This window comes from Symphodus melops, assembly GCF_947650265.1.
Source record: "Symphodus melops genome assembly, chromosome: 1".
NCBI lineage: Eukaryota > Metazoa > Chordata > Actinopteri > Labriformes > Labridae > Symphodus > Symphodus melops.
This window is the reverse complement of record NC_136691.1, coordinates 6,202,095-6,214,717: the sequence shown is the minus strand read 5'-3', so window position 1 is coordinate 6,214,717 and position 12,623 is coordinate 6,202,095. Positions and strand designations below refer to the sequence as shown.

At 40.4% G+C, this 12,623-nt stretch overlaps 1 protein-coding gene across 27 annotated transcripts in view; it reads right to left on the bottom strand.

The window, feature by feature from the left end:
• Positions 1-613: 613 nt before the first annotated feature.
• ptprk (protein tyrosine phosphatase receptor type K) overlaps positions 614-12,623 on the bottom strand; it is a 107,205-nt gene continuing 95,195 nt past the window's right edge. For 5 of the 27 annotated variants that reach the window (XM_079345052.1, XM_079345028.1, XM_079345049.1 and 2 more), the window contains 16 exons: positions 12,389-12,488; positions 11,990-12,135; positions 10,346-10,363; positions 9,765-9,801; positions 9,530-9,627; positions 9,228-9,344; positions 8,875-9,029; positions 8,583-8,718; positions 7,403-7,552; positions 6,654-6,827; positions 5,310-5,327; positions 4,560-4,691; positions 4,232-4,357; positions 3,924-4,087; positions 3,577-3,712; positions 614-3,441 (listed from right to left, as the gene is read on the bottom strand). In XM_079345052.1, the coding sequence (XP_079201178.1) occupies positions 3,388-3,441; positions 3,577-3,712; positions 3,924-4,087; positions 4,232-4,357; positions 4,560-4,691; positions 5,310-5,327; positions 6,654-6,827; positions 7,403-7,552; positions 8,583-8,718; positions 8,875-9,029; positions 9,228-9,344; positions 9,530-9,627; positions 9,765-9,801; positions 10,346-10,363; positions 11,990-12,135; positions 12,389-12,488 (1,761 nt within the window). In that variant the 3' untranslated portion in view covers positions 614-3,387. The remainder of the gene's footprint in view (positions 3,442-3,576; positions 3,713-3,923; positions 4,088-4,231; positions 4,358-4,559; positions 4,692-5,309; positions 5,328-6,653; positions 6,828-7,402; positions 7,553-8,582; positions 8,719-8,874; positions 9,030-9,227; positions 9,345-9,529; positions 9,628-9,764; positions 9,802-10,345; positions 10,364-11,989; positions 12,136-12,388; positions 12,489-12,623) is intronic. The other 22 variants (XM_079345046.1, XM_079345038.1, XM_079345040.1 and 19 more) reach the window with 12 other exon arrangements.

Here is a 12,623-nt window from a genome sequence, read left to right as displayed (position 1 = left end):
GGTTCTGATCTTAACCAGGTTAGGTTACTGCAACACTCTACAGTATATGTCAGATTATCTAAACAATCTATTGGAAAACTTCAAGGTATTAAAAACTTAACATCCAGAGTCCGAACCCGTACGAGAAAATTTGATCACATCATTCCAGTCTTAAAAACTCTTCATTGGCTCCCCGTACAACACAGGATCACCTTCAAAATCCTCTTATTAATCCATTCTACAACCCAAACTGGACCGTTGGGTTATCAGATTGCAGTCTTTTAACTGTACCCAGGATCAGATTGAAGTCGGGAGAGGGGTCATTACGTTACTGTGGTCTTTCTCTATGGAACAAACTCCCTGCTGGCCTGAGGTCCACCACTATCATTTCTATTTTTAAAACATAACCTCTGTTATCCAAAGTGTGTGAATAGCTATGTTTTGTATGTGTGTATGTATGTATGTATGTATGCTCTGTGGAAAGTGATATTTGCTTTATGTATGCATGGGGTTTTTTTTGTATGCTGTTTGGATTTAGTTTATAAACTCAATGTAAAACATGTTGAATTTATCTGTAATAAAACGTACTATATAAATAAAATTGATATTGCTACAACAGAAAACAACCAACAGCTTTAATCAAAGAAGTGGTCTTTATTACAGCAAAGAAGCCAAACATTACAGACAAGAATAATTATGAACCATGAATATCACTTCTATATTCAGACTGGTCTCTCATCAGGACAATTGCTTCATTTACTTCTCCTCAGGGACATGAATTCAGATTAATTAAGGAGGAGCATCTTGACAGGATTCACTCCTTACTTTCCTCGAAAGTGTGAAGATAAGAGGGCTGAGATTTTTATGTTGAATTTCTATCATTGCTCTAGTCGCTCCGCATGCTTCAGAGAAGGCCGTAATCATTTTATCGTATCCAAAGTTTTTCCTCCCTTCTTTGCATCACAAAATCTAAAAGGGAAAACGTAAAACTGCTGATCCACCAACAGTGGAAACTCTTCAGTGGAAACTTTAAAGGTTTTCAGAAAACATCTGTCAAAATGTGAAGTTGAATCCTCCTGTTGTACAATCTCTGATTTTTTTTTTCTATCTACAACAGAACTAATGTTCTGACATTGCATCCATCATCTACGTCTACTGTTCATCCAACAATAGAGCCTTTTAGAGCACTCGTGATAGTCTATTTACAATAACATCCGTAACAGTGGACCTGCGCTACTCTTGTTCCAACTGTGCGAGACGTCTCACATTTTATTTACAATAACTTTTTTTCTTAAATCTGAATCGGTTTGTTCACAACAGAAACACATATCCGGTGATGCCTCACAAAGAGTTCATGAAGCGCTCGGATGAATAAAACACACTGACTCATGGTTTTGAAAACATTGATCGTCCATCAGAACGCGTTCAACAAAGCCCTGGTTTGCAAAATGCTGTTAAAATGCTTGAGGAGAGTCAAATGATTAGGCACAAAAATGTTCTCTTTTTTTTTTTTTTGTTCTCACAGTCCCGCATGTCACTCACAAAGCCTGTTTGCATCACTGAGTCCATGTGTGTGTTCAGGGATAATGATGAGCGGGATATGACGATGAAGATAATTAGCTTATCCCCAAATAAGACTTTAAAAGGCATAGGAGCCATTATCCAAAATACTCTGTGGATGTAAACACACTGATGTTCAACTGACCACAAACAGAGCGATGGGGCTGTTACACAAAGAAACCACGGCAACATCACACAGAGTTTCATTAAGTGAAAACAAGACAATACTACTGCACCTAAATACTGAAAAATCTACTTCTTACGCTTTAATATACAGCTTCAATCAGGGCTCCTTAAACTCTTCTTCGTGGACACCAAATGAGCGGACGCAGCCTCGGACTTCAGGACCCATTATGGGATCATTACATCACTCTGTCTCTTTAGGGGAAACAGCACTGCGGCTCATTTTGCGTCCCTGACCCACAGTTTAAGAAACACTGGTGTAGAGTAAACATATAATGAAGAATGATTGTTTTTACAAGCGATGCAAGTAAACAAACAATAAATACAAACAATGTGCTTTATCCGTATAGACATATTTACACAAAGTCTTTGGCTTATGAATAAACATCGGCTACGAAATAATCAAAAGAGAAGAAAACAAAGGGGAAAGTGTTGGCCACAAGTGCACAATAACTATGAGGCCCGGGGTCAGTTCACTTCTGGAAACTGTAATTCAAAAAGTATTTTTTTTTTAATTCTCAGTCTTTTCTTAAAGGCATCAATTTGAGTTTCGAACTGAAATATCTAATTGGTGAATTGGCTGAACTGAAAGTGCGTTGGGCCCAGCCCTGAACACAAACATGATTACACTACATTTCACATGGTTGAACACTTTCAGAGTCAAGTTTGGACTACAAAGAAGACTTCAAAACTTGTATCCAGTAGGATCAATAACTGAAGAAACACAAAAACCGACAAAAAAACAAACAAACTATGCAGCACACATTGAGTGCAGAAAACATGGAACAATGATATAGATCACACTTTTATACAGGTGACAAATCCTACACTTTGTTTTTCAAGTTGCCACTTCATGATAGAATAAAAAAAGACTACAGTAATACTCGCTGTGTAAACTGTTGTTTTATCGGCAGCCTTGATTCTTTAACAATACTTTGAGTTTATTTTCTCTCTCTTGATTCTTTTAATTGACCTTTAACTGAAAGTAATCAAAGCAAACTTGGTTCATAGTTGGAGTCAAAACATACTGAAACACATGATGTTCTGACAAGTAACATAAAAACAGCTGAAAAGTAACATAAAGACGCGGCTGGTGTGATGTAAAGAAAAGAGAATGGACAGTCTGACGAGCTGGAACAGAAGTCCACACCGATCATCAGAATTGATAACATTAGCATGATGATAAGTTAGCATGTGAGCAGGAATGTGTGGCCACTGAAAGCGTTCAGATGTGAATGCAGCTTGCACAGGGGGAGGGAGACATCTACAGGGCACATTGAGTACTGCAGCTGAAACAGCATGAGGCATCGAGTCCGTGGAAGTGGGAGGGGGGGTAAACATTTAAATGGGGGCCTGAAACATACAGAGGGCCCCGCTGGCTCTCAAAAAGCTGTACAAGAAGCGTTAAGGAGTAAAAGGAGTAACACCAGCTCCCCTCTGTTGTTCTTCCAGCAGCTCCCTCTGCTAGAAGTCTGAACTTTTCCCTTTGTTTGGATATTAAACAGCACTGTACAAGGAGCCGCTCGTGCCATTCGTAGGGACGCGACATGGGTGCCACAGAACGGCCACCACAGAGGGGAATCAGGAGCAAGCAAAGCGAAGGATCAAACGAATGGAGGGTGAAAAGACGTTCTGCTTCTCTTCACCTCGTCTTCGCTCCTTTGTTTAAGAGGACTCGATGAACTCCAGGGACAGATCGTAGCAGAACCGATACTGCTCCTGTAGACAAACACAGACCCACACATGAGATCAGTGTCTGCTCGTTATATTCTCTTATTGCAAGAAATGAAAGGACAGTTTTCTTTGTTAAGTGAGACGTGGAGGTATAATCTAAGTTTGTTATCTCGGACTCACCGGAGTGTCCACCATGTTGGGCTTGCTGTTCCTCAATGTCTTCACGGCGTGGAAGACGTCAACCACACTCTGTCTCTTTGCCATCTCGCACACAATGCTGCTGGCACAGAAAACTCCGCTCCGCCCACCTCCGTTTCTGCAAAAACAAAGATGAGTATGCATATTTTATGAGCACAAGTTAACAACTCCATTGTAGTTTTTGACACTTCTCACAGTGTATTTGTCACGACTCCTCCTGCTTTTGAGGAGACTGAGACAAAAAGGAGACACTCTGAGCGAGGCGTTAACACTCCTCTGATCATTCTCACAGAGTAGACGGAGTGCTCTTTTGTTTTGTATTTACTCACAGGCAGTGAACGATGGTTCTTCCCTCGCCCTCCTCTCCCTCACGCTGCCACTGGTCCACCTGCAGGATCAGTTTGAGGAAGGAGCGTTTGGAGGCGGGGACTTCTCTGTGTCCCGCCCACCCCAGGTACTGGAACTGACGAACCATCAGGTAACCTTCCTGTGGCTAAAAGAAAAAAACCCACACAAACATATACTGTAAGGGAGAGGAGTCAGACATACAGAAGACTTGTCTATACCTTTAAAACGAAAAGTTAACTCTTTTTCTTCAGATTGAACCACAAACATAACCCAGTATAAATGTTCTGACCCTGGTGAGGTTGCAGACTCTGAAGAGTCGACTGATGACATCACAGTCCATGGAGCAGGACATACATTCCACCTGGACCGGACCGTAACGTAACATCCCTTCTTCAGGCCAGTACTGAGGACAACCCTGAACACAAACAGTGACACTACTTAGACACTGTAAATATCAAATAAAGCAACAGTAATACAATCGCTATCAGCAGGTCCGACCTTGAAAGAATCCGAAAAAGAAAATCAGAAAAAGACGTTTCAATTGCTGTATCTCTTAACATGTTTGAAGAGAATAACAGATCCTTGACCAAATGACGAGGAACTGAGCAGAGACTTACCTGAGCCAGGTCAATTTCATTGAGCATCACTAGACTGGTACATCCATAGTCGTAAACCAGACGCCAGAAGTCTTTGACCGTGTTCGGCAAAGGATGCTGGGTAACGATGAACGCAGCAGGCTGTCTGTAGCTCTGCAAAGCGATAAGAGAAAATATGTCAGATATTTTCATTCAGGCGGTCATTTCATCCACTCGTTGTTGTTTTTTTTGTACTTCAGCAGTTTAAAGCAGTTTTACTGTTCACATCCTGAACGTCTCTTTTGTTACCAACATCGATATTTTTTCCTCTCATACACACTCCCACATCACAACAAAACAGAGGAGCAGAGTGGGACGATGTGCGGGACAGCAAGCAGCACAGGCGATGTTTGGTCACATGATCATGCAGTGAGCCTATCAGATGTGTGGATGAGGAGCATGCATGTACAAACACAGACAGCGTACATCTACATCTTTATCCAGGAGGCTCAGTTAACTTCAGTAGAAGTTCATTTTAAAGTTGTAGAAGAGAAACAGACCGTCGGCTCGATAAAGTGACTTGAAGTGAACTGAGCCTGTTCTGAATATGGGCGACATGGTGGTGAATGACTTTGGTGACTTGGACTCATGAGCTAAATCTAATGTGAGGGTGGGTTAAGGTGCGTTTTGAAGTTGAGGGACATAAATGACTTTGCTAAACATGAACCTGGTGGCAGAACGACACTGAAGCCATGAAACAAATCCAGTATTGTAGATTTGAAGTGAAATTACCTGGAACTCTTCTGACAGCTTGATTAAAGAGAGGCCAAAGGTAAGTAACTAAACTTTGAATGGAAACTTAGAAAATTGGACTGATGCAGTTTTTTTTTTGTCTTCCAACAGCTTTGTTGGACAGAAGCCAGGTTTCTCCACACCATGCACGTATTACATTTTGTTATAATAAACCCAAATACTTCTCTCTCCCCTCCCGTCCCTTAGTGTCTGTCCCTCTTTCTTATGTTAAACTTCTCAAACCTGCTTCTTAGCATTACACGTTCATAACCCCACAATACCGTTATCTTACCTTACATTTCTCCCTACTTCAGACTCTGTTTTTAAGCCACTGTACATGGGCAACATGTTGAACAATGCTGGCCATGTAAACAAAGTCCTGCAACAACGAGGCTATTAAAGATCTGTTGGTGGCCAGAGAAGCTAGTGGTCTTCTCAGAACCTGGATTTGTCTCTAGCCTTCTGCTGCTAAAACCACAAACACAGCATCACACAAACAGGGAGGGGAGTCTGTGTGCGTGCACGTGTGTGTGTGTGTGTGTGTGTGTGTGTGTGTGTGTGTGTTGTCTGCATCATTTCTGATATGTGTTCCTCTTGATCATCCTTTGTGAACAACCTCTAAAAAGTGTCAAACAACTTCAACAGTTATGTGACTGCAGTTTGGGACAAAAAACATAAAAATACATTTTTTTTTTTTTTCACATATCAAAAGTCCAAATTCATCATATTCACACAGCGGCCATTTTCTTCTGTTTGGCAGCTTGGATTTTATACTTTTCCTGTTGAACACCACCAACTGTTAATTCCTAGCTAACAGTAATGTTAGATAGGATGTTCCTCTATTGTTATGAGGTCTTTTGTTCAAATCCCTTACTGAGGAGAACGAAAGCTAGCTAACTGACTTTAGCTTACTGGTAATAATGCCAACCAGGAAGTGGCAGCTAATGTTAACTGTTCTGACATCGCTTTCAGTAGCTGGTTAGTCTAATTTTTTTTTTGAAATCTCTAAATAGTGGCCTGATTTTCTGTTTCTTATTGTAGTTGTCGACCAATCAGAACAGAGTAATTTCCATTGATATACCAGTTTTTCTTCATGGATATACCTTACACACTGAAACAAAGCAGTGTGATATTAACACTAAATTAACTGAATGTTAGAGGAAGGCTGCTGTGTGAATATGTCCATTTGAGTTAAACACATCTGCAGGTCTAAAAGGGTACATGCCATAAAGCAAAAGAATTCACACACACAGTCTAAAAATGTCCCAAACTACTCTTACTGGATGTGTTGAAAATAACCCGTGGTCTGCAGTCACTGTGAACGCGAGTGTGTTATGTACTTACATCCATCAGAGCAGCGTTGATGTAGTTGCTGCTCTCTCCGTCTATTGTGATGAGGAAGGGTAGGCACCTATCAGGAGGAAGGCCGTCCACAAAGCGATTCTTATCTTGGTTTCTAGGCAACAATGCAATGCTGCAGTCTTCAGGTTGAGGCTGAGGAGTCACCGAGTTTAACGTCTACACACATGGAGAGATGTAGAAGTTATTTTGGTGCATAAAGTACTCGACATCACCAAGTTAGACGTTAGCATTCAAAGAGTTTGTTCCTGAAACATTTGCTCTGTGAGATTTTTACACCTTTTGGTGAGTGTCACTAAATTGAAACAGAAACTTTTTTTTCACAATAAAACCCCACAGGACACATTTGAGTTCAGCTGTATATATTTCTTTTTTGCTCTGAATTGTTTCTGGCGGTTGTCTCTGGGTGGAAGTTGAACAATAACGATGAATTTAGACTTCAGAATTTGAGAGAGGCACAAAGTGGTCAGAAAAGCAAGTCATTTCACCAAAACTGAGGCTTAAAATAATGATTATTCAAAAGCAAAAAAAAAAAAAAAACTGTGCCAGAAACTTTGTGACAACTATTTTTGTTTGCATTATGATTATGATGACAAAGGATCATGATGCAGGAGCGACATGTTTTTAGCTTCTCTGTGCCTTTTAACTGAAACAGATTAAAGGTGACCACAGCCTCTGTCCTCCTTGCTGGAAAATAGTTGAGGCAGTTAAGAAAAATGTGAGGTAAGGTTTACCTGGAACTCGTCCTTCAGATGAGACGAGTTGGTCTGAGAGTCGATGCGGATCAGCTCGTAAAAAGCAGCTTTGAACTCGCAGACTGGTATGGCTGTTTCTCCACACAGACAGGCCTCCAGGATGGCATCGTGGATGAATATATACTGCTCCTGTAGACATTGAATTCAACACATGCATATGATGACAACCATACACATTTTTCATTCACACTAGACAATAACAGATTTAGATATTAAAGCAAACAGACTCGTCTCATGGACGACAGCTGAACGCCAGCACGCTGACAGTGTGAGTGAGTCATGACTGATGGAGATGGCGTTGTGAATGAGATGGAAAAGACTGTTGAGTGTTCATCTCATCTCTGAGTAAGTCGAAATCAAAACCGAGCTTTTTTCTAAACGTTTAAGTAAATGAACGCAGCTTCATTTGAACAGGGAGTGACGTGGAGGAGGCTTTTGTGGATGAAAGGGAAAAGTGCTGTGTCATCTGATGGATGGAAAAAAATCTGTAGGTTGTTATTCTACTTCAGACTCACATTTCATAAGTTTTAGGATGTTCTGTGATGGTATAAAGATACTACAGTGTGTAAAACATGGCAACATGGACAAAAAGTTTCATGTAAGAATCTGTGGAGTTCTTTACAGACAATTAAAAACAGGTCAGTTAAACTGGGAATGTATTTGCGTCCATGCATTAATAGATTTCTTGATTCTAGATGGAGGGTTTCATTCAGTGCTGAATGCATTAGTGTTAGCCATAGTGTAACTCCTGAACCTACCACTAGATGGTGCCAAAGTGAGATAGCTTAAAATCCTTGACGAGGAAGTAGAGTTGTTCCCCTTCTCAAGAGGGACAGTGTTTGTATCTAAAAAACTACATTTTCATATTCTGATGTGTCCAGGCCATTTTATGGTGTTGCTATTTTTGAGCAGTTGATGTATCCCCCTTCCCCAACAATATCAGATCCAGATCAGAACCTCAAAGAAAAATTCATCAAGGTTAAACCCCGTCTTTTCTGTATTTATGCAGTGACATGAAATGTTTGTGAATGCTTATCAGATCGATGACTCTATGTAGCCTCCTCAGCCTGCTCCATGTCGATGGCTGAGTCTTACAGTGAGGGTTCATTGAGTTGACTCTAAGATGTGGATGCAGATGGAGGATGGGTAATGCAGTCACCTCAGTCTGTACCATGTTGATCCTCCTGGAGCGAAGTGCCTTCACACAGTTGTAGATGTCCACTACTCCTTCTCTCTCCGCCATGTCCAACATGATGTCGATCACGATGAAACAACCTGTACGCCCCGCTCCAGCACTGCAGAGGGAAACAAACACAGGCAAATTATTATTTGTCTTTAAGAGAGAAGAGTTAGTGACTTTGACTGTACTGTATGTTTCACATGTAAGAGTACAGACATAAACGTCTGCAGTACATTATATAAATGATGCAATTGCATGCATATTGTCATACCTGCAGTGAACCACTATTGGCCCAGCAGAGGGTGGATTGGAGATTTTAACTCTACGGATGAAAGAAAGTAGTCCCGTGGCATGATATGGAACGCCGTGATCCGGCCAGCCTGTGAAGTGGAACTGCTTGACTTCACGCACCTCGTTGAAACCACGCTGTCAAAAAAAAACCAAAAAAACAAAACTCAAGTTAAAATTTAACACAAAAACTAATTTAAAGAAAGTAATGCCTTCATTATTATTTTTTTTGTCACATCTTGAGAACAAGAACAACACATGAGACGTTTAGATGCAACACTGTAAATTATGGTAAACATCAGTGCAATGCAAACAACACAGTCAGATATTACTCACCCTCTCCAGGGTAAACGTGCGAACCACATATTCAGCAAGAGGTTCAACCTCCACAAAGGTCACCTTGAAGTCGCCGTACACCTCTGCATCATCGGGCCAATACTTATAGCATTTAACCTGTTAAAAAAATATGTGAAGTTGGATTTGTTCAAATAAAGAATAATTCCATTAGCACAAAATTCAAACAACATCAGCTCTAAAATAGAAGAAAATACTCGTAATTTTTTTTACTTGGATTTGAAATCATCGCATTTAAAAAAAAAGATCTTTCCAGCTTCTGCTGTGGGGCTCTGAAATCTTACCCTTCCAACCTCCACCAGATTGGTAACCATGACGATGCAGGCCGACTGTTCCTGCCACACCATCCGCCAGAAGTCGTACACCGTCTCATGAACAGGACCTACACACACACACACACACACAGAGAGAGAGACACCTTCAGTACTCTGTATGATCACGTTGTGAGAGCAGAATTGTCGCTTGTTTGTAAAGCAGCCGTTCTGAAAAAGGGTTCTTTAGAGAGGTGAAGTTTCTTACCCTGAGTAGCAATGTAGTGGCTTGGTCTCTGGTAACCCTGAAATCACAGCAGCACAACAAAGAGCTCAATACAATTGTCCCTTTGTTAAGAAATTTCTCCCAAAGTAATGCTTTCAAACATTATCTCCCGGTGGACTTCATGAATATAATCCAGTAAAGTCATTGTAATTTACGGCTACAAGTTGAACTGCTTAATACACATGTCATCAGAAAAGTGGGCCATCCAAACTAGATGCTGGAACCCGGGAAAACTCTTGCTTTGAATACTACCTGCTATGTGAGAAGTATCAGAGCAAAGCTAAAGAATAATGGTTTTAGAATACCAAAATCTACAAAATGTCAACAACTGACTGATAGAAATGAGACGAAAGAACAGGTTCTAATACAAATCACACGGTGGGATGTAAGGAAGCCTGACAGCAGGGCGATGTGGAGTCATGCAGCCGAGCCCCCAGCAACTTAAAACATACGGACAACGAGACGCGATGCATATTCCGACCAGTGTATGTATGGATGTAGAGGTGGAATAAGTGTGAAGTAAGGTTGAGGGGCATGATGAAGGAATCCACAGTGATACTTACATCCCTGTACAGCCAAATCTATAGCCCAAGCCACAGGCAGAAAGAACGAGTGGACGATAGAAAGAAAGAAAGAAAGAAAGAAAGAAAGAAAGCACAACAATGTCAGTGAGTGTCAATCAGAAAAAGAAAAGTTGCATTGACACAATGGGAGATTGAAAAGGACATGCAGAAAGAAAAATGATGAATGGCTGAATAAAGTGGACACTTCCTGATGTTCTTAGATTGAAAAAAAAAGCCTTAGAAGACTGAAGATTGGGACAACCAGAAGATTTAATTTAACAGAGCAGTTAGGTTGTTCACGTTCAAGTGTTCTGGACTTATATCCTCATTTTTAGTACCATCCAAATCATGTTGAATACCATCTAACGAAAGCTGTACCAACAGGGATACACGTCAGGTAGTGTCCAATCTACTCGTTCTAGTTCTAGTGTAATGTGAGTGGTGACATGCATGTCATGTAACATAAAAGATAATGCTACAAGCATGCTAGCATATAAATAAGCACAATGTGAGAGACCCACATGCAGATGATTGTTGTAAATGTAAAAGCAGAGTGGAGAAGTGGAAATGGGGATGAATGGATGCAAAGATGTGATTTAAATAAGTAATCAAGTGACTGGTGAATGGTCAGAGAAATGACAGATAAAACAAGAGACAGAGGAATTTCTGGTGGCAAATGTTGAAATTGTTTGTTCACTTTCTTCCTTTTTTCACCCTAAGGAATTCATAAAGTATTTAAAATTAAAAACGTCCTAACAGGTATTGTAAATTAAATGAATGCTAGTTGAAGGGACTAAAATAAATAATCCTACACTTTATTGTTAGATGACAAAATCAACTCTTCTCTTGTTTGTTTACAGTGGTCATGAAGCTGGCTCGCAGATTAGCTTATCCTAGCCTGAAGTGTAGCTCTTTCAATAGCAAACTAAGTCACCCTACAATCACAAAATAATAACATGATGTACCAATCTTGAAAGCTATATACAGTCATAGAAAGGTTAAGAAGTAAAAGTTTGTTAGCCCTGCAAAACAACTGAAATCACACTTTAACACTAAACTTACAAGATGTGACATGCCTCTCACTGAGCTTCAGGGTTACTGGTACACAGATTCTGTTGTCTTTTTACACTGCTAGGCTAGCTGTATACTGTATGTATTTTTCCTTTTTAATTTTTTTTTTGTTAAGCTAAGCTAGCTTGCTATATCCTCCAACAAATCATAGCTACATACTGACATCGATCCGCTCACTTTAAAGCAAAATAAAAGCAAACAAGCTTTAAATATTTCATTCCTCATCATGTAGCTTTTGGTGTTGCTTTTTGTCTTTTGTATTTCTGTAAAAATTGTTCTGTAAAAAAATTAGTCCTGAATTCCTGCTAAGTCAGGATTAACTCTAACCTGTCGTATATAATATCACTCGTGCAGACTACCTTTGAAAATGGCTTTAAAAAGACTATGGTAAGTCTAGAATGGATAAATGAAAACATAGATAGACACAGGAAGCATACAGCAGAAGTGACACATGATGAAGACACTTGATGTATGTATGTACAGTATGATGCGGTTTTTTGGGTGGTGGCTGGATGCGTAAAATGGCACGATGGATGACTAGTAGACGCATAAAGGTATAGAGGCCTGACATACGAGCGAGGGAGTGTGGTTTCGTTGGTTTCGTTGGGAGCCAATAGTAGCATTCGATGCGTTTCCACTTACATCGATGTAGTTGGCGTTGATGTAGTCGGAGGAGGGGTCATCTTCTATGGGCTGAAGAATAACCCTTGAGTGGTCATCTGAAGGGAGACACAGGAAGTGTTTTAGAGAGCATATGGAACATAACTTAGACGCTTGTCAGTGATGATGATACATTATATGTTTATAAATAAAAATAAAAAAGTCAGATTGTCCAAAGCAGGAACGCTTTGCTGCTCCAATGTGACGCCAAAGGGTGAAAGGTAAAAGGTCTGCCTATTCTGCTTTCTGCTCATTTCCCCTTTTTCCTGCTGGACACATTGCAGCTTTGAAAAATGAAACGTGCTTGCTTACATGCTATAATGTTCCCATAGCGGTTCTTGGTGCGGTTCTGATCCTTCTTGGCAACGTCCCAGGAGGCCGACTGGCCCTCGAAGAAGCTCTGTATCACCAACAACAGACGAAACAATGGGCAAGAAAATTACACTTCATGGATTCACTGTGAAAAGTAACTCTCGCGCTGAATAACTTAACGGATTGCAATTTTAACTTGATTTTTAACACTGATGACAAGACTGTCAATGAACCA